The sequence below is a fragment of the Dendrobium catenatum genome, unplaced genomic scaffold (genome assembly GCF_001605985.2).
Source record: "Dendrobium catenatum unplaced genomic scaffold, ASM160598v2 fragScaff_scaffold_1024, whole genome shotgun sequence".
NCBI lineage: Eukaryota > Viridiplantae > Streptophyta > Magnoliopsida > Asparagales > Orchidaceae > Dendrobium > Dendrobium catenatum.
In genome coordinates this window covers 2,943,688-2,968,664 of record NW_021319486.1, presented here as the reverse complement: position 1 = coordinate 2,968,664, position 24,977 = coordinate 2,943,688, and the positions used below count along the sequence as shown (strand labels likewise).

The 24,977-nt window shown below is 32.2% G+C and overlaps 1 protein-coding gene across 1 annotated transcript; it reads right to left on the bottom strand.

The window, feature by feature from the left end:
* Positions 1 to 14,160: 14,160 nt before the first annotated feature.
* On the bottom strand, positions 14,161 to 15,485 carry LOC110103073 (S-adenosylmethionine decarboxylase proenzyme). The gene has a single exon (XM_020831627.2). The coding sequence runs from the start codon at positions 15,320 to 15,322 to the stop codon at positions 14,216 to 14,218; it is 1,107 nt and encodes a 368-aa protein (XP_020687286.2). The 5' UTR covers positions 15,323 to 15,485; the 3' UTR covers positions 14,161 to 14,215.
* Between the last annotated feature and the right edge of the window lie 9,492 nt (positions 15,486 to 24,977).

The window sequence follows — 24,977 nt, the reverse complement described above, 5'->3', positions numbered from 1 at the left end:
AATTGACTCTATCTCTATTTATAGACTTATAAATGCTTGTCTTGATACATTTGTAGTCATGTATAAATTATATATATATATATATTAATACGTCATCACAAAATTAGCTTGATCGGGCACGAATCTCAAGGCAAAAGCTAGTTGGAGACTTCAAAAATTAAATCCGGGAGCATCCGAACTCCGATTTTAATGAGCTTACAGTCAAACTGAGCGTCTCGGAAATACGAACCCAACGACACCAAGATCGACCCAATCCGAGCCCAAATGAGTCCGAAATCAACGGTCAAAGCAATGTCAGAAGGTTCAAACCGCAATTTGAGTTACCAAACGGTATCCGATTTTGACGAGCTTATACTTGAATCGTAACGGCTCGATGAGATGAAATACAACAAGTCCAAGATCACTAAATTCCGACATCATTAAGCCTCCAAATGTTCAACGAACGGTGCATGATCGTAGGATTCAATATCGGCCGTCCATTTGACCACTCCCTATTCGCCCCTGATCTCACTCCTATTTACAGGCCTTGCCTCTCCAGAAAATCTATAAATAGAGCCATCATTCTTCACAAGAGAGGATCCAAGCAAGAGAGAGAAGAAGAGAAGAGAATGAAGGAGTTCCTCCTCGACAGCCGCCGGACCAACCGCAGAACCTCGCCGGACCACCGCGCCGACCACCGCAGGAGCCCTCGTCGGAACCACCGTCGGACCACCGTAGGAACCTCGCCGGACCACCACCTTAAGGCCCGACGTTCAGTCCTCCCTACGTCCTGCCAAAGACCCGACGTCTTGTTCAAGGCCCGACACTCAGTCCCTACGTCCTGCCAAAGACCCGACGTCTTGTTCAAGGCCCGACACTGCGTCCTACTTCCTGCCAAAGACCCGACGTCTTTGTTCAAGACCCGAACACTAAGTCACTACGTCCTGCTGAAGACCGACGCCCTACTCAGGGCCCGACATTCAGTCCCTACGTCCTGCCGAAGGCTCGACATCTTACTTAAGTAATTGATTGTAATCTGTTCACCCCTAGAGGTGATTCAGTCCTTTGTAACCAACTCAAAATCTAGTGGAACCATTTTCAACTGGGCTAGGCCTCGTGGTTTTTTCCCTTTTAAGGGTTTTCCACGTAAAAAATTTTTTGTTCTTTGTGTGTACTAGTTATACGTACAACGCTAAGACGTAGAATCAAATCTCTATCGCCTCGTAATTTCTAGCCCGCAACATATATATATATATATATATATTTCATTGTATAATTTTATAAATAAATATTAATAACATATTTATTGCTAAAAATCTTAATTTATATTATTTAATAAAATAAATATATTTTTCTTGAATTAATCAAAATTTGATCACTTTAGTTTTATTTAAAATTGACATCGAAATTTTAGATTTCGAATTAATGCCAAACATTAGACCTCTTTGCATCACATTCCTCCATCATTGGCCAAATTTGGCCAAGCCTAAAACCCCAAGAGAATGCTTCTTTTTATTAATTAATAGGACCACAATTCCACATATGATAGTGAGATATCAACACAAAATCCACAGTATGTTCACCATGATCTACATAGTCACATTGGTCCTGGTTCTCTGATAGCTACATTTCAATAGGAGATTTGAACCACATAGGGCCAAATTTGTGCTTGGTGTTTGTCTCCAAGTATTGCCAAAATTAATTTTGAGCATCCTCTAGTTGGAAAAAAAAAACTTAATTGTTCTTGGATTTGCATTGAGATTAATTATGAAAATCTTAATTAATATGATATTTCGAATTAATCTCAACGTAAATTTAAAGGCAATTTTTAATTAATTAACTCTATTTACTAATAAAATGTAATTTTTTTTTCAAGGAAACTTGTTTTTAATAAATTAGTGAGATACTTTGGGTTCGTTTGGGACGGCGGTAACATTTTCTATAAAGGTGGTTTGTAAAGTTACTATGAATGAAGTAGTTTTTATGAAAGGTGCTATAGAAAATATCTTTCTAGCACAAAAAAATTCATTGAAGCAGTAAAAAAGTTATGATCAAATAAAAATTATAATTACAGTCTGAAAAGCAAAGCAGTAAAAAAATTGTCTCAAGCTGTATTCTAGTAGATTATGAGATTAATTTCTTTGAACTCGATGTGTATCGAGGATGCTATTCGTTTAGGTGTATTAAACATGTGTGCATATTCGTTTAGGTTGTATTAAACATGTGTCCTAGGCTTTAATCACCTATATGAATTTAAAGCATAGCCTATAGTTGTATTGAATACATATAGTTTTCCTATATGACAAAGTCATTTGTGAATATTCGAAGCAAGAATGAATGGTTATGTTGGACAATTCATATGCATGTTTGAATCACTACCATAGATAACTTTAAACATGAAGTTTTATGATGATGTTTGAACAATTCCATATGCTTTATAGTATAAAGCTCGTCATACTTTTTTTTTAAATGTGAATGTGAATGATCATATTGGAGAACTTGCATACATAAATATGCTTTGATAACGTAGATAATTGTGAGATCAAGAGCTTGAAAAGTTATCATGTTTAAGTCATGATTATCGCGTAAGATTTTCCTGATCAAGTCAAATATATGTTTGATATTTTGATTCTCGAATGACGGCTCTCTTATGTTTTAGTAGAATGTATTATTCGTTGTCAAAGAGATATATGATGTTTGAATTCATAGAATCATGAATGGATAGAAATTTTGTTATATATGGTTGTACGTGTTCCAATTTATGTACACATTTTGGATTTCAAAAGCATGTAAAAGTTTGGCATGAACATATATTATTTTCATTTCCCCTTCTCCACATGTATCATACTAAAAAATATAATTTGAAGTATTAAACTAGCTCTCTACACTTGCCATGACAGCTTGATTATCAACAACTTAGCTCTCTTTCTTATGCATATATATTGATAGCTTGTTTGATGACAAAATTCATATGTAGTAAAACAAATGTTATACTTATAGAGATTTCTTTGATAATATCATATTCCCTTTTTAAGTTGTTTTGATCGTTTATTGGATATATTATTCACCCTTAAATATATATGTGGAGTTTGTTTTAATGTCTAAGAAAAGAGAGTTCAAGTTATGACTTTGTTGGAAAGTTTACATGCAAGCTTATAATATTTGGTGGAAAACTCTTACATGTTCTATGCATGATTCTTCTATATATTTTATGATAGCGAATTTCCATGCAATGTTAGTAAGTCTTACATGCTTTATGTGTAGTGTTCTTCCATGTCAACTCTCTTCACTCATGTTAGAAAACTTTTCCATTAATTTATGTTTAAACGATAATGTATACATGTTTGATAGATACAAATATTGAATTGCCTATTAGTTAGATCTTTATCGGCTTGCATTTCATTTGATTAGTATTTACTATCATCATTGTTTTCCTTATGTTTTTCTTGCGAGGTATGTCATGTCTTGCATGTGTCGTTAGTTAGCGGATTGTGCTTGCATGGGTCTTATGGAAAGACTCATACGTTTTGTTGGGAGTTTGCGGGAATGCCCTGATGTTGGCTAAAGACTAACTAATCTATACATGATGGTAGGTCGATGAACTTTTCTTTAAATATTGTATTTTGGTGTTATCATCGATTGAGTCATGTATAGATTAGTTAGTCATAATTGCTTTCCTTAAATGCCAGATTAATTTAGGAAAAATTGTCCTGGATCGTCCTGGCTGATATTTTATAGTCATTGACGATCCTCTGAACGATGTCAAAAAATAAGTAATTCCTAAATAGATTTGACGGCAGATTCTTTCTAAATTGAGCCTATCGTCCTGGCCGATACAAAATCGTCCAGGGCGATATTTTTTGCATAATGACGACTGCTTTAATGAGGATGCCCTAATTATGGTTTTTGCTTTTGAACCGATCGTCCAGGACGATATAAATATCGTCCCAGACAATGTTACAAAAAACAGTAAACATTAGGGAATAGTCAGAGAATCTTCCAAGTTACAAATCATCAGGAGCCACACCACATATAATAGACTCAAGAAAAGAAAATGGTTACAAATTTACTCAGACCTAATTTACCCAATCTTGAGCTGGTTCCAAAATACAATCTGATCTTGTGGACCTGCAATATCAGTAAATAAGACAGTTGTAGAGAAATAAGAGTATTTGCAATAAGAGTGTTTGCTATCATCAAAATCATAATTGATGAAAACAGATCCACAACATCTTCGAGTTAATTGACATGTTAATCTTTATAACTCACGCATATATAATAGAATTATTTCATGCGAGAAATGTCGTGTTATTTTTTCTTTTTGGATTTTCTACATATAAAATCTCAAGTGCTATATGAGCTATTCCAATTACCTATTTTGTGCGAATTTTCTACCCTACAATAATACTTATTTGAATAAATTAGTTTACAAATATTTAATTGATAATATAAATTAAATACATAAATTAAAAAAAATCTCAGTTTAAAATTTAAATATCAAATTATAAATTTGATGTATGGCTCACCCACAAATACAAATTTATTCCATAAATACAATATTACTCTTCTTATAATAATTAACCAAAATTACCCAAACAGCCTAAGCAACTAAACAATACTTTTAAACGAAAGATACTAACTCGGAAAAGCAAAACCTCCAGGAGCAATCACAGGCCACCACCACCGCCCCAATGCAAGAATAAAAACCCCACCTTTCGTTCCTTTCCGCATCAATTCCCAACCCCTTGCTCTCTCCCCTTTCGCTAACGCTCCTCTCCGCCGCCGCCGCCGCCGCCGCCGCCTCCGCCCGTCTGCCGAACAAGAGATCGCCGGAGACCTCAGGTACCACAAATCTATTTCTCTAATCTCCCACTAATCCTCTCTTAACCATCGTTAATCTCGTCATTAACCTCAAACATTCCATGTCTGGTCTTCTCATGGCCTCGAAGCTCGATTCCAGGCGGGGAAATGTTTACCGGGGGTATTCTTGGAATTCCTGGAATGTCCTCGCTTACATTTTGCAAATATTTTCTTGGGTATTCCAGGAAGAAATCTTCCAAGTGGGCCCCACATCTGTCTTGCGCTGTTAGGGCTCTGCCCGCCAGTGACAGGCACATGGGAGGGGGTAGTGAAGGTGCAGGGATTTTACTGCGCACATTCTGCGTTCCGCCCCTTCGCCTTTTCATAATTACAAACTAACCCATTTTCTTTTCATAAAAACTTTAGTTATTTTGTGCAAATATTTTTTAACAAACATCTTGTTTCCCTATTTCCATTAAAACTCCCTCTTTTTTGATTTATTTAGTAATTTTTTGTCCTTAGAAAACTCGTTTTTTAACTGGTATAAAAAGGAAAATATGAGGGGTTTTATGCAAATGACACTTTGTATGAAGAGGTCCTTTTCCGCCTGGATGCATTGGAAATCGCGGGAGCAGAGACTATGGAAGCCCAATCTATTTAGCTTTATCAGTAAAAATAAAATAATATTTGTTAATTATAAATAATAATATAATTAATATTATTTAAATGTATATATGAACGCATAACTTAGGGGGCGGGGGACATTAGACATTTAAAATACTATCAAATTAGACCGGCCGTATAATTTAGGATTAAGCCCAAATTCCAACATTTGTTGACCATAATTGGGGTTAGCAACCAAAACATGCTTTAAATTTTGTATTAAATCGGTGCAAATGATGCAATCTTTGCCTTAACTTTCTCAGTAATAATAGCCAAATTGTATAGTTTGAATATATTTTTTTTTTGTGTTCTGCAAATAAAAAATGTAGCAAAATTATTTATGAAATCTTGGGGGGTTAAATGCTTAAATCTTGAAAACTACCTAAAACATTCATGATAAATCTTGTTAAATCCTATGTAATTGTTTGGCTATAGAGTATTAAATCCTGAAACGAGCGGGCTCTTCTTCCCTCTCGATCGACTCTTCTTCCCTCTCGATCGATTTGTAATTTTCTGTCTACCGCGGCTTCATTTACCGTGAGATTTGGCTTTCCATTTTAGACCGTTTGGCCAGATTTTGCACAAATCCGCCTTAAATCCAGCCTAAATCCTACCACCAAACAACTCATATGGATTTTATGAAAATCATGATGTAACAAACTAATAAAGAGTTAGAAAGCTACTAAATAATAAGTTATAGCTTCTCATCATATTTAGGTTTTATTTGGGGCGACTTTTTACTGCTTTTTAAAACAACTTCTTAATAGCTAAAAAGTTATTTTATAAATCAATAATAAAGCTGTATCAAATCAAGCCTTAGGTTTCGTTTGAGACGGTTTTTTCATTGCTTTCTAAAACGGTTTGTATTAAAACTCCGTTTTAGAAATCAATGAAAAAGCCATCCCAAATGAAGCCTTAGTTGTTTATTCTTCTCATGAGAGATATGATGGATCTTTGGCGAGTTACAGCTTCTCACACTCACTTGTGCTTGAGGTTCTCACAGAAAAATACAACATATAAATCAGGTCAAAGTGAAAACATCTCTTTATGGAGTATAAATATTTTAAATAAGAGGATATCATTATTTTTAATAAATTGAATGCTTAAACGCAAATTTAACATACGTAATATTCAATTCTATTTTGATAATAATTTTTAAAAATTTAATGACTAAATTATTGATTCATTATCTATTTCAAGAGGGTCATCTCCTTAAATAGCAAATTGGAAGCCCAAAATTCACAAAGGGAAAGGGAAAACTCTCAGTACGAAGTACATTTTTATATTTTAGAGATTAAACTTTAATAAAAGATTGCCAAAATGGTGAAAAAAGCATTTAGTCTTTTAAATAAAATATACCAAAATGGTGAAATAAACACGCAGAGATGGAACCAGGAGAGAGAAGCTGTATGTATCTTAGTGCAGCTTTATTATTTTTTTTTTTATAATTCTTCTTTATCTTTTTCTTCAAGAGAGCAGACGAGAAGCACTGATGGAGAAGGAGAAAGCCAACAAAAGCTAGCTTCAACAAGCTTCAAGAAGAAGAAGAAGTGAGGCCATGGAAAGAGTGAACACGCCGCCGCCGCCGGAGATATTGCGATTCCCCGGCGGCGAAGAGGAGGAGGAGGAGGAAGAAGAAGGCAGGCTTTCACTTCAATGAGGTGTAGTTACTGTGATATTGGCTCCGTTGGCTCAATCACTTCTCTCTGTCTCTCTCTCTCCCCCCCTTTGTTTTTCTTCTTCACATGTTCTTTTTCATTTATTGTATGATTTCTGAGTAGATTTGTAATGTATATTGTATTTTCTTGGATTTACTGTTTTGTCTTGCAGCTATTGTCATGGCTTGGCATGAGTAAATGAGTGATGATTTATATATTTTTTGCTGGCTAAAACATTTATGGCATGTTATGATGGCGATGATAAATAATATTTCATTTCAAATGGAAAGAAAGTAAGAAATTAAAATAAAAAACGAAGCTTTCTTGTTTGTTTATAAACATTATCTTCTTGTTGAGCAACTCTTCCTTTCCCATTTGTCTTTTTGCATGTTGGCTTCTTTTGTTTGGCCTTTGGCTCTCTCATTCTCTATTTGTTCTTCTACTTTTGCTTTCTCTTCAAAAGTTTTTATCTCTCTTCTTATCCTTAAATGTGCAATTGAACAGTTCTCTTTGAGATTTGCATAGACTCTCGCGAGGATTTGGGTGAAAAAAGATCATAAATTTACAATTTTATTATGGGTGGTAATTATTTGTTGTATTTGTGAAGCTAGATTTTTTTTTAATAACATCAATACAGTTTTAAAATTTTTGAAACAGCTTCACTATTAGAATTTCTTATCAAATTGTTTAATCAGTTAAAAAAAAGAATAATCTGTTCTTATTATTTGCAAAATTACAGTTTTCTTTTCAGAAAATCAGTAAACTTATAAGGATTTTTACAAATTCTTAATACATTGTTGTGTTCTTCTGTAAATAGTGACATGTAACGTGATCATGAGTTTTTGCTGATAATCAGCTCATTAATTTTTAATGATTTTGTCTTCCGAGCCCATCCCTTTATAGATTTATGATATTGGAACTTTATAGGTTTATGAAGTTGTTTGACATATTTTTATAATTTTAACCAAACTCTGAGTTCAAGTCGTATGATGAAATCATTGCAACTAACGAAATAAGAAAAAAGTTTGACAAAACCATCTCACTTTGGTGTCTTATTCTACCATAATCCAATTAGATATTTGGACATTGCAAACTGCAGAGGGAAGAAGAATAAAGAGATTGTAAAGTATTGAAGATCTCAGAGGAGGGAAGAAGATGAAAGTTTACAGGACAAGTTGAACCTGAAAGATCACCAAGCTCTAGCCCGATTAGGAATGAGGACATCACCAAGACAAGGGGAGAGATCAGTTCTTTTCTTCGTATTGGAACTTCATGTTCATATTTGATCTAGATTTAAGTGTTAAGTCTAGGTTTTACTATTAGGCCTAATTAGGTTAGGATAGTAAGCCTCAACTAACTGGGAAATTGAAGCAACTTACCAAGTCTGTTGTCATATGGGAGAATCATATATATCCTTCTTAGGGCATCTCCAACCGAAAATGTCATTTTTCACTCCAAAATGCATGGAAATAAAAAAATGCCGTGTTTCATCTCCAATCCAACGCCATTTTGCCGCTAAAACAGTCGTTTTCTTTCGCGCCTTTCTTCCTAACCTGTTCGGTAGAGATAAAAAAATGGCGCAGATGAACAGCGCATATTGGCGTCGCACTGTTCATCCGAGATCAAATGACGTCAAAAATGGCGATCGGTTGGAGCAAAACAAGAACGGCAAACAAGTGTTTGCCGTTCAGTTGGAGATGCCCTTAAGGAGGTTTAGCTATGACCTTAAAATACATTCTATAGGCTTAGTTTGTACAAAGTCCTCGCAGATCATCTTATCTTTGGTGGTCATAAAAACCTTCAGGTTCTGTAATATTGCTTCATATATGTCTACTCATGACTGATGTTAGTGAGAAGATGGTGATATTATATTAGGTCAGTTTGGTATGATGGAGACCTTTTTGTCATCTTCTTGCCATGAATATAAATATTTAAAATGTTATGATGAAGATTTTTGAAAAGAAAAACAATAATAATGGCAATAATGTGTCATAAATAATTACAAGCTAGTTCTCATCTAACAATATTATTGAAAATAAAAATCTATTATTATACATTTAAATTGGAGACAATCTATTATACTCCTAAAAAAAAGATTTAAGAAATAAATCTATTCTTCTAATTCTTTTACCAAAATCCTCTTTCTCCTATTTAGATAACAAGGTTGAACTTATTGATATACATCTCTTGCTTAAAAAGAGTCTTAGCATAGGATTACCCAATGATTACGTTTGAGATGGTTTTCTTACAGCTTTTAAAGAATTTTTTTAGTTTTCATTTGGGGCGGTTTTTTTACTATTTGTTAAATAATTTTGGTACTAGAAAGCTGCTCTAAGAATCAGGGAAAAAGTAGTCACCAACTAAGCCTTAGTACAAAAGTTTCTAGTGTTTTAGAAAGCAATATGAAAGCTTTCTAAAATGAAGCCTAAGGCTTCGTTTGGGACGACTTTTTTTCTGCTTCTTAAAGCAGCTTTCTAGTATAAATTTTTTAATTTTTATACTAGAAACCTTCTTTACGAAGTAGTAAGAAAGCCGTCCCAAACGAAGCCTAAATCAAAATGATCCCAATATTTGAAGAGCGGTGTTTAGTATTTTGGGTAAATCCTAGACCATTATATGCTCTTCTCTATCATAAATAGGAGGATACCCTATTGAACAATATAATTTTATTTTCTAAGGCCACTCAAGCTATCAATTTAAGAGAGATTCATATTCTCATTATATCCTAGAGCATTCTATCATCTCCAATAGCTCTTGAGAAGATAATCGTTTTATATTAGATTAGTTTGACATGATCTGTCACCTTCTCCTAAAATTATAAATTATTTATTATAATGACCCAAACTTTATACATATATATATTTCTATGATGGCAATAATGCATCATGGAAATAGTTGCAAGCTAGTCCTCATCTAAAAATATTATTGAATAGTAAACAGAAGCAAACACTACACTTTAATGTTCAAAGCAGTGTTTGATTAGGTAAACAATTCACTAACTCTGAAAAAAGGTTCTATCTTTCAAATCTCTTTAGCAGAATAACGAAACCTAACCTGTCAAAGAAATTGTAAGGCTCTTCCATAAGAGCTTCAAAGAGTACTGACATCGGCTTCATTTGGGACGATTTTTTTACTATTTTTTAAAGTAAATATTTAGTATAAAATTTAAGTTTTTTTATTCTAAAAAGTTACTTTAAGAATCAGTAAGAGAATCGTCCCAAACGAAACCTTCGTCTGATTAGCTGCATAGAATAAGAGTTTTATCACAAAAAAAAAAAAAACTTTTTTTTATTGTTTTGTTAAGACTGCAATCATAATTTTTTTTTTACAATTATTTTTTCACCATTTTAAAGAAAATTTTTGTGTTAGAAAGCTGATTTTTATAACAAGTTTAGAAAAATTACGTTCTCCAATGCAACTTAAAAATCATATTTGTAAAAAGTTGCAATCGTCTGAATAATGCTTCGTTTGTGATAGCTTTCTTAGTGTTTTTAAAATAGTTTTTCAGCACAAAAATTTTTACATGAACTAAAAATTTTTATACTAAAAATATTTTAGAAAGCACTGAAAAACTATCCCAATCGAAGCCCAATCTATATAACCATCCTAAGAAAAATCTTCTTCATGGTCATTATTAGCTCTATCATAGCTTTAATGCAATTTATGACTGCATTACAAAAGGGAAAAAAAAAAGAAATGTTTATGACTGCATCTTAAAATGAAAAGTGGCAGCTGGCTGAAGGCTTGCTGTATTTCTAACCCCATTCTATAACTCCGAGATTAAGGGGTGAGTCAAGCTGAGTTGTGAGTAGGCTCGGGTTCGAATTGATAAATCGCCACTGAACCAAGCTCGATGAGCTAACCAGACAAGTTTGTGCTAGCTATGATTTGACTTGTTAGCTTGCGAGCCAACTTGTTTGAAAAATATGAACTTTAATATATTAACATTTAGAATTCTAAGTATAAAAATAATGTAAAATATTTAACATTTATATCTTACTTCCTTATATTAAGTTATTATTTATTATTTTTCTTTTGATTTTTCATTTTTGATCAATTTTGTTATAATAATTGTTTAAATCATGTTTTGTTTTTAATAGTAAACAAGCCAGTTCGAACTCGTAGAATAAAGTTCAAGTCCGACTACGAACACAATTAATTAATCAAGTTCAAGCTCATACTAGAAGTTACTCGAGCGACTTGGCTTGACTCTTTTACACCCCTTCTCCCGATGCTTGTTAATAGATTCATTTGTAATGCAAGAACATAAGAAACCCTACTACTTATTACTGGGAATGCAAAAATTTCAATCTAATAAAACATCTAACTACAAATATTATTTTTGTGAAGCTTTCTTACTCATTTTTAAAACACCTTAGTACAAAAAAATTTAATTCAAAAAGCTTTTGTACTAAAAAACTAATTAAAAAAAAGCAGAAAGAAAGCTGCCCCAAATTGAACCTCTAACAATAAAACAATTTACGAGATCTTGGGTTCGAGTCCTACTACTTATTGCTCGGAATGCAAAAATCTCAATCTAATAGAACATAATTTTTGCAGCGAAGGTCTCAAAGTAAAGCAACTTATGAGATTTGTTCTAACTGCAAATATTATTTTTGTGATCACTTGTTTTGTTTGGGATAACTTTCTTACTCCTTTTTAAAGCAGCTTTCTAGCAAAAAAATATTTAATTTAAGAAACTTTTGTACTAAAAAGCTAATTTTAAAAAGCAGAAAGAAAGCTTCCTAAATAGAACCTAGAACAACAAAATAGTTTACGAGATCTTGGGTTCGGATCATACGTATATGATATGTACATGTGTGTGAGTTCATTCGCTTCCTCTTAATTAAAACACAAAAGTCTTAGGCTTAGTTTGGGACAAATTTTTGCTATTGAATTTCTACTTTTTCTAGAAAAAAATTTTAAAGTCAAAAGGATAAAAATCAGTATTCTGATTCCATAAAAAGCTTTGTGGGAAGATTATCGAGAATCTTTGGGATATAGGGGAATAGACCAAATTATCTTTCATTTTTTATTCTTTGAGTGATTAAGAAGAAAGATTATTCAGAGGTTTGGATTAGCAGGGTAAATGAGTGAAGTCGAGTCAAGTTTTTGTTTAATTAAATTGAGCTTGTTTAAAGAGTTCGAGCTCGATTTGAGCTCATTTGCTGAGCCTAAATTTGACTCATTAAAATAAATTTAGTCTCAAGCTTCTTTAGAAAGATTGAACTTGTTTTAATTGTTGAGCTCGATTTCTTATTTTTAAATCGAAAATTAAAAAAAAAAGATTTTTTTTTTAACTTTTAATGTACAAATAAAATCATTGGAGTATATAAAAATATTTTGCAAAGATTAAGAGAGATTACATCATAAGCTTCATATTGGAATTTGAAGTAATCGTGCCATTCTAGTTGCCAATTTCTTCATTTCCGAGTCTTGAGATTAACAACCTTCTTGATATTAAAGGAAATAGAAGAAATGCTAGAAATGTTGTTAACATTTATGCATACCTATATTCACATGAAACTTCAAGAAGAATATAAGGGGAAAGAAGTCTGGTTACGATCGATGGCTAGGCGAAAGTTCGATGATGGTCGATGGTCGGATGGAAGTCTGACAACTATTAATGGCCTGACGAAAGTTTGGCGGAGGTCGGTGGTTAGACGGAAGTCTGGCGACTATCATTTGTCGGATGAAAGTTCGAAGATGGTTGGTGGCCGAACATTGGTCGAGGAGGAGATGTCTGATGGCAAGAGAGCTCTCTAATTTCTCTTCATCTCTGCTCTTCTTTCTCTTGCTTACTCCATTTTCAATGGCAATGAAAATGAAGGGTTTATTTATAGTTTTTTTTTTTTGAGTGAAATGGTTTTTTGGAGTGAAATGGTTAGTAAATATGGAGAATATTAAAGACATATTTGGAGTGTTTTTTGATAGACGACCGATATAAATTCCCTCGATTATATCATTTATCGATCATTTGAGTGTCTTAATGATATCAGAATTCAACGATCTTGAGCTCATTGGATTTGTCTCGTCGATCCGCACGATTCAACTATAAACATGTTACATTTGAATATCATTTGATCATCCAATTTATACTTTGAATCTTCTCAATGTGCTTCGGGGTCTTGATTTGGACCCATTTGAGCTCGGATTGGATTAAATTTTGTGTCTTTGTGTTCCTCTTTGAGTTGTTCAATCCGACTATAAGTTTATTGAAAATTGAGTTTGGATGACTCCATATTTAATTTCAGAAGTTTCCTTTTTTTTAAGTTTCCCATTTAAATTTGTCTCGAGATTCATATTTGATAAGTATAAATTGATAAGTTAATCATGAATAATACTCTTAATTACAATTCAATATTCAATTCCCAAAACAAATCCAATAATTCATCTAAGAAAATCACTATAAATCCATCCATCAATGGTAAATCAATGAACTGATTTATCAAAGATAAAGGTGTTTTAATCACCAATTATCATATCATAAGAAATACTTACAGACAATCTATTGTATCTTGCGCATATGTCCTGATCCAATGCATATATTCAAGTTGATGTGTAAATACGCATATTCAATTCTAGTGTGATACAAATCAAAATTTTATTGACACTCAAACATAGATTTATGTTTATTTTAAAGTCGCTTTCTTACTATTTTATAATACTATTTTTTAACAAAAAAAAAATCTTAAAACACCGGGGTGACCAGAACATCCGGGTGACATGGTGCGTATGAGACGGTCCGGTCACCCGACATAATAATTTCGGGAGGAAGGGAGGGAGGGAAGGGCAATCAAATATTTCCATGGTGATTTGGCACCTGAACTTACGTGTGCTACCAAGCACCAATTCATAAGCAATTCAGAACTCATTAAACAAAATCATTAAGCAAAAACACACACATGTAACGAAGCTTTTATTAAAAGCAAAGACAGACGACTTATTTTACTCCTTGTGGACAAATAAGGCAAGCCAATTGCCACACTGAGCTAATTATTCAAATGCAAACAGTAACAAAATAGACAATGTAAGCCACACAACAACAGAAACACCAAAATAACAAAGCAGAAGCACAAAAATAACGAGTCATTCACCAATATACCACCATAAACTCAGAAAAACTTCTCCTTGCACTTCACACTGTTCTCCTCTTCATCCTCTGCCTCCCAGCAATAGAGAATGGATCTTGGAGAGGCTGAACCATCAGTAGAAGCCTTGAAACTCTGATACAAAAGCAGTCCTCCACCTGAGAGTTCTTGTTGAACAAGATCCTTGCAATTGTACCCATCAACACAAACCTTTTGACCATAAGAACAGGCAAAGGGGCGTCCACCAAAGATGGTGACGGCAACAGAGAAATTCACAGGTTCAAAGCACCTCAGCACCCTCTCAATGAGATGTCTATAACTGATTGCACTAGGTTCAAACCCCATAGCTTCATAGCTTGCATAACTGAACCCATCCTCAGGTGTAACATGTATGGTAGAAAGGGCCTGGTTGTTGATGCCATTCATTGAGTACCCGCAGGGGTCGAACTCAAAGTCACATATTTTCATTTCAGGGATGATATCGCGAATTCCAGATCTTTTGGTCATCTCTTTTGCAGATGATTCATGTCCAAGGACAGAATTCTTGAAGAATATGGATGCCCTTTCACTGTTCAATCCAGTCATGCACATTTCAACTGTCACCATTGGTTGCTCAGGCTTCTCGGTAGCATAATAGACATGCCAGTTGAGGTTCGGCAGTGCAGGGTTGCCAATAACATAAGCATTCACACCAGAGGCAAGGCAACCAAAGTATTGGTTAAGAACAGCAACCTCTTCAGAGAAGCTGCGGTGAGGAGCAGGCTGAGCTCCAGGAAATATGAAGCTTCCTCTGGAGTACTTCACTGCTGTAACAGAGAGTGAAAGCTCAGCAGCAAGATCAAGAATCACAGGAATCGACAGTAAGAGCCTTGTAGTCCCGCAGGTTTTTAGAATCATCTTGCATGGGTACACAAAGAGGCTAGATTCCGACAGAACATAGGAGTCAAAGTCCTTGTTGGAAAGCTGTGAAACAATGGTGCACTTTGCAGGCTCTAAGATTGAATCAATCTGAGGGCGAGTGAGGGCGCGCAGGCCATAGCCGTGAGGATCAACAAACAGAGAGGCTTCTGAGAAGGTTATCTCAAGGCGTTTTTCATAGCCTTCGAACCCAATTGGAGAGCAGGCCATCATGTCCAGTTTGATGGACAGGCAGAGGATGCAAGAAGAGAGAGTAAGAAAACAGAGGAGAAGTTGAAAGAGTTCGGTGTGGTTTATTGGTGAGCTGCAAACCAGAAGTATCAAAGCAAAAGCAAGGGAAATCCTACACTACTGGAGGGAGCATCCAAATGATATCAGGATGGTTTCCGAGCGCACTGAAAGGAATACCAAAAAAATAACAAAAAATGTTTAGAACAAATGTAGAAACAAAATAAGTGCGGAAAGGAAATTGAAAATTCGAAATTTCAAAGTTTATTACGTTGGAGTATGCAGCAGACTGGAACTTCTTCACTCCACCGTGAGGACGAACGTCTTCAATGCTGTAGCCGAGGGGAACTTCGTATTGTAAGGAATTACTACTGGACTTCTTCTTACCACCTTTTGACTCCATTAAAACATTCAAACGTCCTGCAAAATCGAAATGCATATTAAGATTATTCAGCTAAATACCAAGAAACTTGCAAAATCACCCAAAAAAATGATCATATCAATATCCCAAATCTCGTACAACCAGCCCAAATATCTTTACAAGAACTTGCATTTGAGAATCTAGAAGTCATCAACAATCCGCAAGCTATACATAAAGACAAAAATAAAAGTTGCAGAACACCGAGAAAACAAATCGTGGCTGAAAAAAATGAAGAACATGGATCTCGATAGCGTTTTAAAAACCAGACAGAAAAAAGAACTAAGAATATAATGAAATCATACTTGAAGGAAATTCAGAAGAGTCCAACTGAAAAACAAAAATCATAACTAAAAAACCTCAACAAAAAAGAATAATCATCATTAGTAGCCTTATCCCGACTGCCTCTTCAATAATCGTCGTCCAAAAAATATTTACCGTATTTTTTTTAAACAATATCTTTTTCCTCTTAATTTATTCACAAATCAACCGTCTCATTGGCGCAGATAAATGTATGAGAATAACAAAACTTCTCGATAGCATACCTAAAATATTTCTCCTTTCTCAAAGAGTGATTTAAACAATGTCATTTTTTGGTGGAGTAATTTAAACATGATAGAAATGATCAACAAATCATCGATTAAGAAAAACAAAAATGAAAATTAGCGGCGGAAATGAAAGTAGCCGACGACAAATCTAACCACAAAGCAGATTCATATGAATGCGTATCATTTAAAAAAATCAAGCATTAATTTTTCCCAGAAAATAAAATGCTAAATTGAAACAAAAAAGATCCCCTAACCATCAGAAAAAATGAGTTTCAATCTTCTGCTAAAATGAACATGTTAAATTTAGTCAGAAAAGGTCACACGCAATCAAAGGTCAAACCTTGTCGCTACAAGGCAGAAAACCGTAACAAATAACCCTAAAGAACCAAATACCGTAACAAAGAATGTAATCATCATATTCATTCTTCCGAGAAAACTGACACAGATCAACACAGAACATATTTTTTTTTTTGGGGGGAATAACACAGAATAGATCACCTCGCAACACCGACACAGGTCGATGCCTCAATCAAAACAAAAACAATAAAACACACCAGTAAATTAAAAAAAAAAAAAACACACAACAAGAACCAATGGAACCCTAATAGGAAAAATAGAACATACTTACAAGAATCCCCAACAAATTGTTCAGAGAGAAAGAGGACCCTATTATGAAAATTAAAAAAAATACTTACAAGAATTCCAAAAAAAATTTGTTCTTTCCCTGCAAAAGAGACGGAAACCTCAGATCCCAATTTCTTCACGACACTTCAATGGAAATCCGCGAGATGCTGCGAGAAAGGCGAAAGAACTTTGCCTGATCGCGAACAATCGGCGCTTAAGACGTATTCGAAACCGTGACAGCCCTCAATCGCTTCTTGCGAACGTGTGAGTATTTTCTGCATCTATTTATAGGCCTCGAAACTAACCCTAGCCAAAAGAATGGGAACGCGATTCCCCAACAGTTTCCCTGAGTTGTGGTGTAAAGGATGATGAATGGCTGTTTCGAGAGGTGTCCCGCTCAGCGGATCCTTTTGATGGACCTGAGCGAGATCGATAAATCACGGGGCACGCGGTCTGATCTTTGAGATTTACACTCAATAAATATATATTTATGTATCTACCATATCAAGTTTTTATTTAATATTTACTTGCCTAATATATAATTTTTTTTAAAACAATAAAAATATAACTTACCACTTCTGCTAACTTTTCTTTTATTCTTTTTTTACAGCCCAATTGTTTCTCCAGACTTTTCCCTTCTCTCTTGCCTTAACTACTCGCAAATCTTTATCAATTGATTAAGGTTTTTATTTGAATCATTTTTTTTATTAATTTAAATAAATGTTTATATAAAAATATATATTAATTTTTTTTTAAAAAAAAAGGGTAAAAAATTATCTAAAATAAAGCTTTACATTTTATTGGGAACGTCTTTCTTAATTATTTTTTAAAAATAATTTAGTAAAATATAAAAAATTTATACTTAAAAAATTATTTTAAAAACAATAAAAAAACTGTTTCAAAAAAGAATTCTTAGTTCACAACTATAACATATTTTCTCTGGCAGCCCGCAGCCCTATAGTAGTCAGCGTATAAGTTAAAATTTTTCTTAAGCCAATTGATAATTATTAATAAAAATATAACGTTATTTTAAAATATTTTAAATTTAAATATGATAAATTTAATGCAACTCTTAAAAATATATTTAGATTCATTATTTTTAAGTATGAATTTATTTTTGGAGCGGAGAAATAAATACAAAAATAAAAATATTTTATTATTTTTTGCGGCCAGATTAGTATGGAACGTCTTACGTGCGGAGTCAGCCCATGCTAACGGAAACCAACGGAAGGCGCGTCAGGTGGCGAAAAGGAATCGGATTTCCTAACCCTCTCAAATCTCAATCCCAAACTTTCCAAAAAAAAAAAAAAGGAATAATTTTAATTATTGTTTAAATAAATAGAAATATAAATGTTTTAACGCATGGAATCTATAAAGTTCACGGTTTCCATATTTAATAGAAGACTTCTCAACTTTTATTTTTTAGCCAGTTGTTTAGTATGGGTTGCCAATGCCTAACAAAGTTTGATCATGAGACTAAGGTTTCGTTTGTGATGACTTTTTTATTGCTTCTTAAAGCAACTTTTTGGTACAAAATTTTTAATTATTGAACTTAAAAACTGCTTCAAGAAGCAGCAAAAAAGTAGTCACAAACGAAGCCTAAGGCTTCGTTTGGAACGGCCTTCTTACTGCTTCTTAAAGCAGCTTTCTAGTTTAAAAAATTAACTTTTGTACTAAAAAGTTGTTTTAAGAAGCAGAAAGAAAGCCGTTCCAAACGAAGCCTAAGGCTTTATTTGGGACGGTTTTTTGTTGCTTTTAAAAGTAACTTTTTAATAAAAAAAATTAAATATTTGCACAGAAAGCTACTTTAAGAAGCAGCAAGAAAGTCATCCCAAACTTTCTTTAAGGTTTTGTTTGGGACGACTTTCTTATTGCTTCTTGAATAATCTTTTTAGTACTATAAAGTTGTTTTAAGAAGCAATAAGAAAGTTGTCCCAAACAAACCCTTAGGGTCGTTTGGTACTACTTTTTTATTGCTTCTTAAAATAGCTTTTAAGTACAAATTTTTTTACTTTTGCACTAAAAAATAGTTTTAAAAAACAATATGAAATACTTCCCACTGGGACAATTTTTTTATTGTTTCTTAAAATAACTTTCTATTACATACATTTTAATTTTTATACTAAAAAGCTGTTTTAATAATCATTAAAAAAGCCGTCCCAAATGAAGCCTAAATTTTATAATCTTACACAAAAATAATAAAGGTTTATCAATATGAGATTGGCATTTTTGTCCTTTTTTTTCTTTTATTCTGCCTCTTTTTGTCCAGATATCCTTCTTACCAAGTAAATTAGAATAAGAATATATTCCTTCTTTTCATAACTCCCTAATTATCATGAGCATGACCTTTATCCTAATTAATCTTCCAAAATTAGAGACCAAAAGTCTTAATTAAAATAATAATTGATTTGGTAATTAAAGATTTGTTATTATTCATTAATAAGAAATTAGCACATCATTTGTAATTAATTATTTAAAACAACAAAGTTTTCCATTTTATTCGCAAAAAAATTACACTAATTAAACTAACTTAATTTTTTTTTTTTGCAAAATGCCTTTTTAAATTCAAACTACAGGCAACACATCATTTTATTTTATCTTATTTTAATTCACTTCCTATTATGTGGTTGTTTAGGGTTTAATTAGAACACCTCCTAAAGAAGTAACTAAAATTTCTACTAATTAAATTGCATGTCATTTTAAAAATTGATAGTTTAATCTGTATAATTAGATATAAAATTAATTTTAACAACAATTTACCCATAATAATCCTAATTAGAATTATTATCTATCTATATATTTATCTTATTTACCCACTTAATTAACTAAGCTACCCTCTTTATATCTCTCTAATTTAATGCAAAGATTCTTCTCTCTCTCCTACCCATAATACGTTCTTCTCTATATATAAAAATATTCTTAAAAATTTACATAATATTTTATAGTCAGACGAGCGCTAGAAGTAAAACTAATATTATTGATTATGGATCAAATTAACTTTATAAAGCTCGTCTGAATTGCGATAAATTTATGGCCAAAAAAGTTTCGATTAGATTTAATTTATATTCATATGTAAAATTTGATGATTTTATCATTATAAAATTTTATATACGTTAAATCTAGGCCACTTCAGATTCATTATTATTATTTTTTTACAGTAATCTTCGAGTATTTTAATATGATCAATCTTCATCTTTTCCTATTTCATTTAAATATAATTATTATTTATACAGTTGCGAAGACTAGAACGATTAGCGGCGTAGAGTGTGAAGGTGTTTTCATTTTTCCCACAAAAGCAAAAAAGAAAAAAAAAACATCAAGGTTTTTTAACGTAGAATCCGTAGAAAAGAGAAAAAATTACAGGGCCAAACTTAGTTCAAATGATACCACTAGTATTTGAATGAATTACAAAGCTTTAATCCGTCCTGTAATTCAAAGACGGTGAAATTATAACAGTAGAGAGAGTTAGGTGGAATTCCAACGTCAGTCGATTACTGGCCAGAAGTCTGGCGTTTGTCGGTGGTCGGGCTGAAGTTCGACGTCTATCGATGGCCGGGTGGAAGTCATTTGGTCATTCAACTTATGCTTTGAAACTTCCAAATACGCTTCATATCCTTGATTTGGACTTGTTTAGGCTCTATTGGATTGAATTTGGTATATTTGGGTTCGTCTATTCGAGATGTTTAGTTCAACTATAAATTTGCTGAAGTCAAAATTCGGATGGTCCCGGAATTAATTTTTGAAATTTCCAATTCAAATATGGCGCCTCGAGATTCATGCCCAATCATGATTATTTTCTTGATAATATATCACTACACAAACATATTAATTCAATTTTAATGAAGTTATTTTTAGCTGACCAACATATTCAGTATGAATAAGTTTGTAGCATACTCATTTTTTAGTTTAGGAAAATTTTCTTCTCAATTTGTTTCAATTTATTTGTAATCCATTTTTCACAACCTGATGCTCTCTTCTTCTATAATAATATAATTGAGCTTTTCAAATATAGTATTTTCTTTAATTCAATACTTTTTGCTAATTCCATTATATCCTTTCATATTGGAATTGTAATTTATTGTTGATAATTCTTTCCATATTGCTATTTTAGTCCATAATTTCCATTTCATTTTTAACGAATTTACTAATAGATAGATTCTTTATTCATTAATTTATAATTTTTAATTATATTTATCAAAATCTTAATATGTGCAAATTAATTTATATCAATAAAGAATATATTTCTTTCCAATTTATTATTATAAAAGTGGTTTATAATTCTCCTTTATGAAATCTTAGCTTTCCATTTTATTTTATTTTATTTTATTTTTTTCTTTATAACTTTCAACCTATTTTCAGTATTTTTTATTTATTTTATACTTTCAATTTGTCAATTTGTCTTTCACTTCTATAAGTTTGTATGATAAAGGAGCTGAAAATCATTCAAGTAAAAATTATGAATATTTAATTCTTTTGAATTTATGTTATTATAAATTTAATCTATTTTTAATTGATTCCTTTGCATGTGATTTATACAAATTTAATTGATCTTAATTGGATTTACTATTACCTTGTATATGATTGAAACAAAATATTTAAAATTAAAAATGCAAAATCTAATTTTTCATATCCTTCCATAAATGTAAAATCGATTTATATTCTCAACGGTCTTTTCAATTTCTACGCAAATTTTCAACAAGTGAAAATGTAAGAAATTAATAAATTAAAATTTTATCTTATTCTAAACATTATTATTATTATTATTTTGAACATTTAGGTCAATTCATGCAAACTCACATTGATATGTTGGTTGAAGTTCTAAGGCAAACTCACATTGATATGTTGGTTGAAGTTCTAAGCTCTTTTATTTTTTAAATACATATTTGATATTGTGATAGAACACATCCTATAGAACACAGTCTTATAATTAGAATTATCATTAAAAAACTAGCAATAACTTTTTTCTGTTGAAGAATGTTGTTGCGGTCTCATTGGAGTATTGTGGCGGTTAGACTAAATATATATTTAACGTCTTAGCCTTTTGTATAAAATCCCAGCACACAAAACAAATTAGAGATGACGGGTGTAGCATTCATAAGAGACAAGAGTGTTTCTACGTGGAAACCCTTAAAAATGGTTGATATGCATTCATAAATTTAGTACGCTAGGATTGGGTCAAATTTGGTGTGGTTGGGTTCGTATTTCCGAAGAACGTTCAATTCGACTATAATTGTTTGAAATCAGATATTCGGAATGGTTCTCAATTTTAGTTTTTGGAGAAGTTTCCAAAACTTGATTTTGCATCGAGCATTGTGCCCGAATCAAGATAATTTTTTGATAATGCATCATGTATTGCAATGATCATTAAAGATGGATAAAAAGAAATCTAACATAAAAAAATGACTAACAAATGAAACGACATTTCAAATCTCTTCACATCAATTTTATAGATATAACATAATCAATTAGGTAGCTTCCAGATGCAAATATCATTTTAATAATTACCAAGTTAATATTTATGCATACATTTCTCAGTCTGGATAATTTATTGATTAATCATATAATAAATTAACATATTTTCAAATTTATAGATTTTGTGACTTGGCATTTTGCAATGATATGTGTCTTTCAATATTATTCAATCTTATCATCAAAGAATACATATCATCTTTTAAAATTTATTCTTATTTGTTTATCATTAAAAGGAGACAAATATTCTAGATAATATTAAATAAATCTATTTTAAAGTAAACAATGATAAAATCTATTTAGTTTTTTTTATTTTTTAAATTATTTTTATTTGAATTTAGAAAGTTCTAAAGACACTTTTACACTTAGAAAATAATTTAAATATAATTAAAGAATAGTATTCAATAACTCTATTTTCTTTTGGAAAAACTCTATCTATGACGAGAATACTCCCTTTTTAAATTTGGCCAATTCTTATAAAGTCATCTCCTATAACTAAACCACAATCTCTTATATAAGTTTATACCTATCCACCTTAATATAGAATTAATAGATAAGAATAGTTCTCCCATCAATATATTACTTATGTTACCTATATTTTAACTATTAAAACCCAAATTGTAATGGATATATTAATAATTTGATATCACGCAAGCAAATTTTGGCATCCCTTATTATCATTCCCTTTATTTTATTATTTATATAATGAACAGAGAATAATTCATATGCGATAAGTCTCTGTTGGGGATACCACAATTTTGTAATGTTTAGCTTTAAGACTGTTACCATGTTTCTATTGATTACTATTTTATGGACATTTTAGTGTGCTTCGTTTGGCGACGCGGCCTACTTCTTTAACTATTTTTTAAACGGGAGTTCTAGTTCAAAATTTTGGAATTTGCATACTAGAACTCCGTTTAAAAAAGTACTAAAAAAGCCGTCCCAAATGAAGCCCTCTCAAATATTAATAATATAGTATATCACAGCTTACCTACTTAACATATATATATCATATTATAAACTGCTGTTCTTAGCAGCTTAAAATAACTATCCATTTTCGTCTAATGAACAGCAATGTTTACCAAATATAAGAAAGCAGTCTCAAACAAAAACATAAGTTTAGTACAAGGACCCATTCGGCTACACCAAAATATAAATGAAGAGTTTCTTATACCTAGAACAGGTTGATATATCAAGAGACGTAACAAGGAACCACCATTTCGATAACAATAGATTCGATTGAAGAACATGGTCATTGACGCATATGAAATACCACAAAACAATTAGTATTCGTTTATTATACCACTATTAATCACTTTCATTATGATATTATCCATCCTTACCTCTTTTTGATATTATCCACTTAAGGATAGTACACATAACTTCTTCACTGCAAATCTCATGAACTAACTAAAAACTTCTCACTTAAACCATATCTCTCTCATTATTATAAGAAATTATAATTATTAATACATTATATCTGTAATTATCATGTGTCCAATATATTATCATTTCAATTTAAAAACTTGGAAGATCATGCTTTATATTATAATTAGGACATAAGACTAGTTATAAATTTATGTTTAATTAATCTATATATGCTAAATCTAACTCATTAGTGTCAATCAATGGAAAATTTATTCCATTTTAAATCAATTTTTCACCGAGCTCCATTTATGAATTCATTTGGGATGATTTTCTTAATTACTACTTCGTAAAACTGTTTTGTTGTAGGAAAATCAATTAACAATAGCGAAAAAACTATGGTCTAAAAATGCCTCAAATGAAACCTAAGTCAAAACTTAATCCAATTTTTAAGTAATATGTTCCATTTGGAATTAGGGGTGTCAATATTTGACACGACCCGAAAACTCAACTCGAACCCGACTCAAAAATTTTGGGTTAGGGTCAACCCGAACCCGAAATGGGTCGGGTTTGGGTTCAACATTTCAACCTGTTTAAAAAATTGGATTGTGTTCGGGTTAACCCTTTGACTCTAAATTGACTAAATTTTGACCCAAAAACCCGATTTTGACCCGGTTTTGACCCGCAAAGAGGAGATTGACCCGTTTTTGACCCAAAAAGTTGTAATTTTCTTGTTGAAAATAGGTCATTCGGGTCGGGTCGGGTTCGAGTCTGGAAAACCGACCCATTTTTAAAAACTGTTCAGTTCGGGTTGACTCGAATAGTGCCGGGTCATTTTCGGATTCGACCCGAACCCGACCCGTGACCCGAAATTGACACCCCTATTTGGAATAGGATTAAGGACTAATTACAAGTTTATTAATCAATTAAGAAGTCCAATGGCATCTAATTACAAAGAAAAGCCTTTTTTAAAGAAGATTCTCTCTATAGCCAGCCACATGAATTCATGAACCTAGATCTAAATCCCAAGAAAAAAAAAATTTAATTCATTAGAATTAAAAGATTCCAATTTGTTTACGTGAAGACAAACTAAGCCAACTGTCAGCTTATCCTGAAGATCACTTTGTCAATTATATGGCTTTAAAATTTGGGAAAAGAATCTGCAAATCTATGGGGCTGATTGATTGTTTAATAAATAAATAAATCTTTATGAATT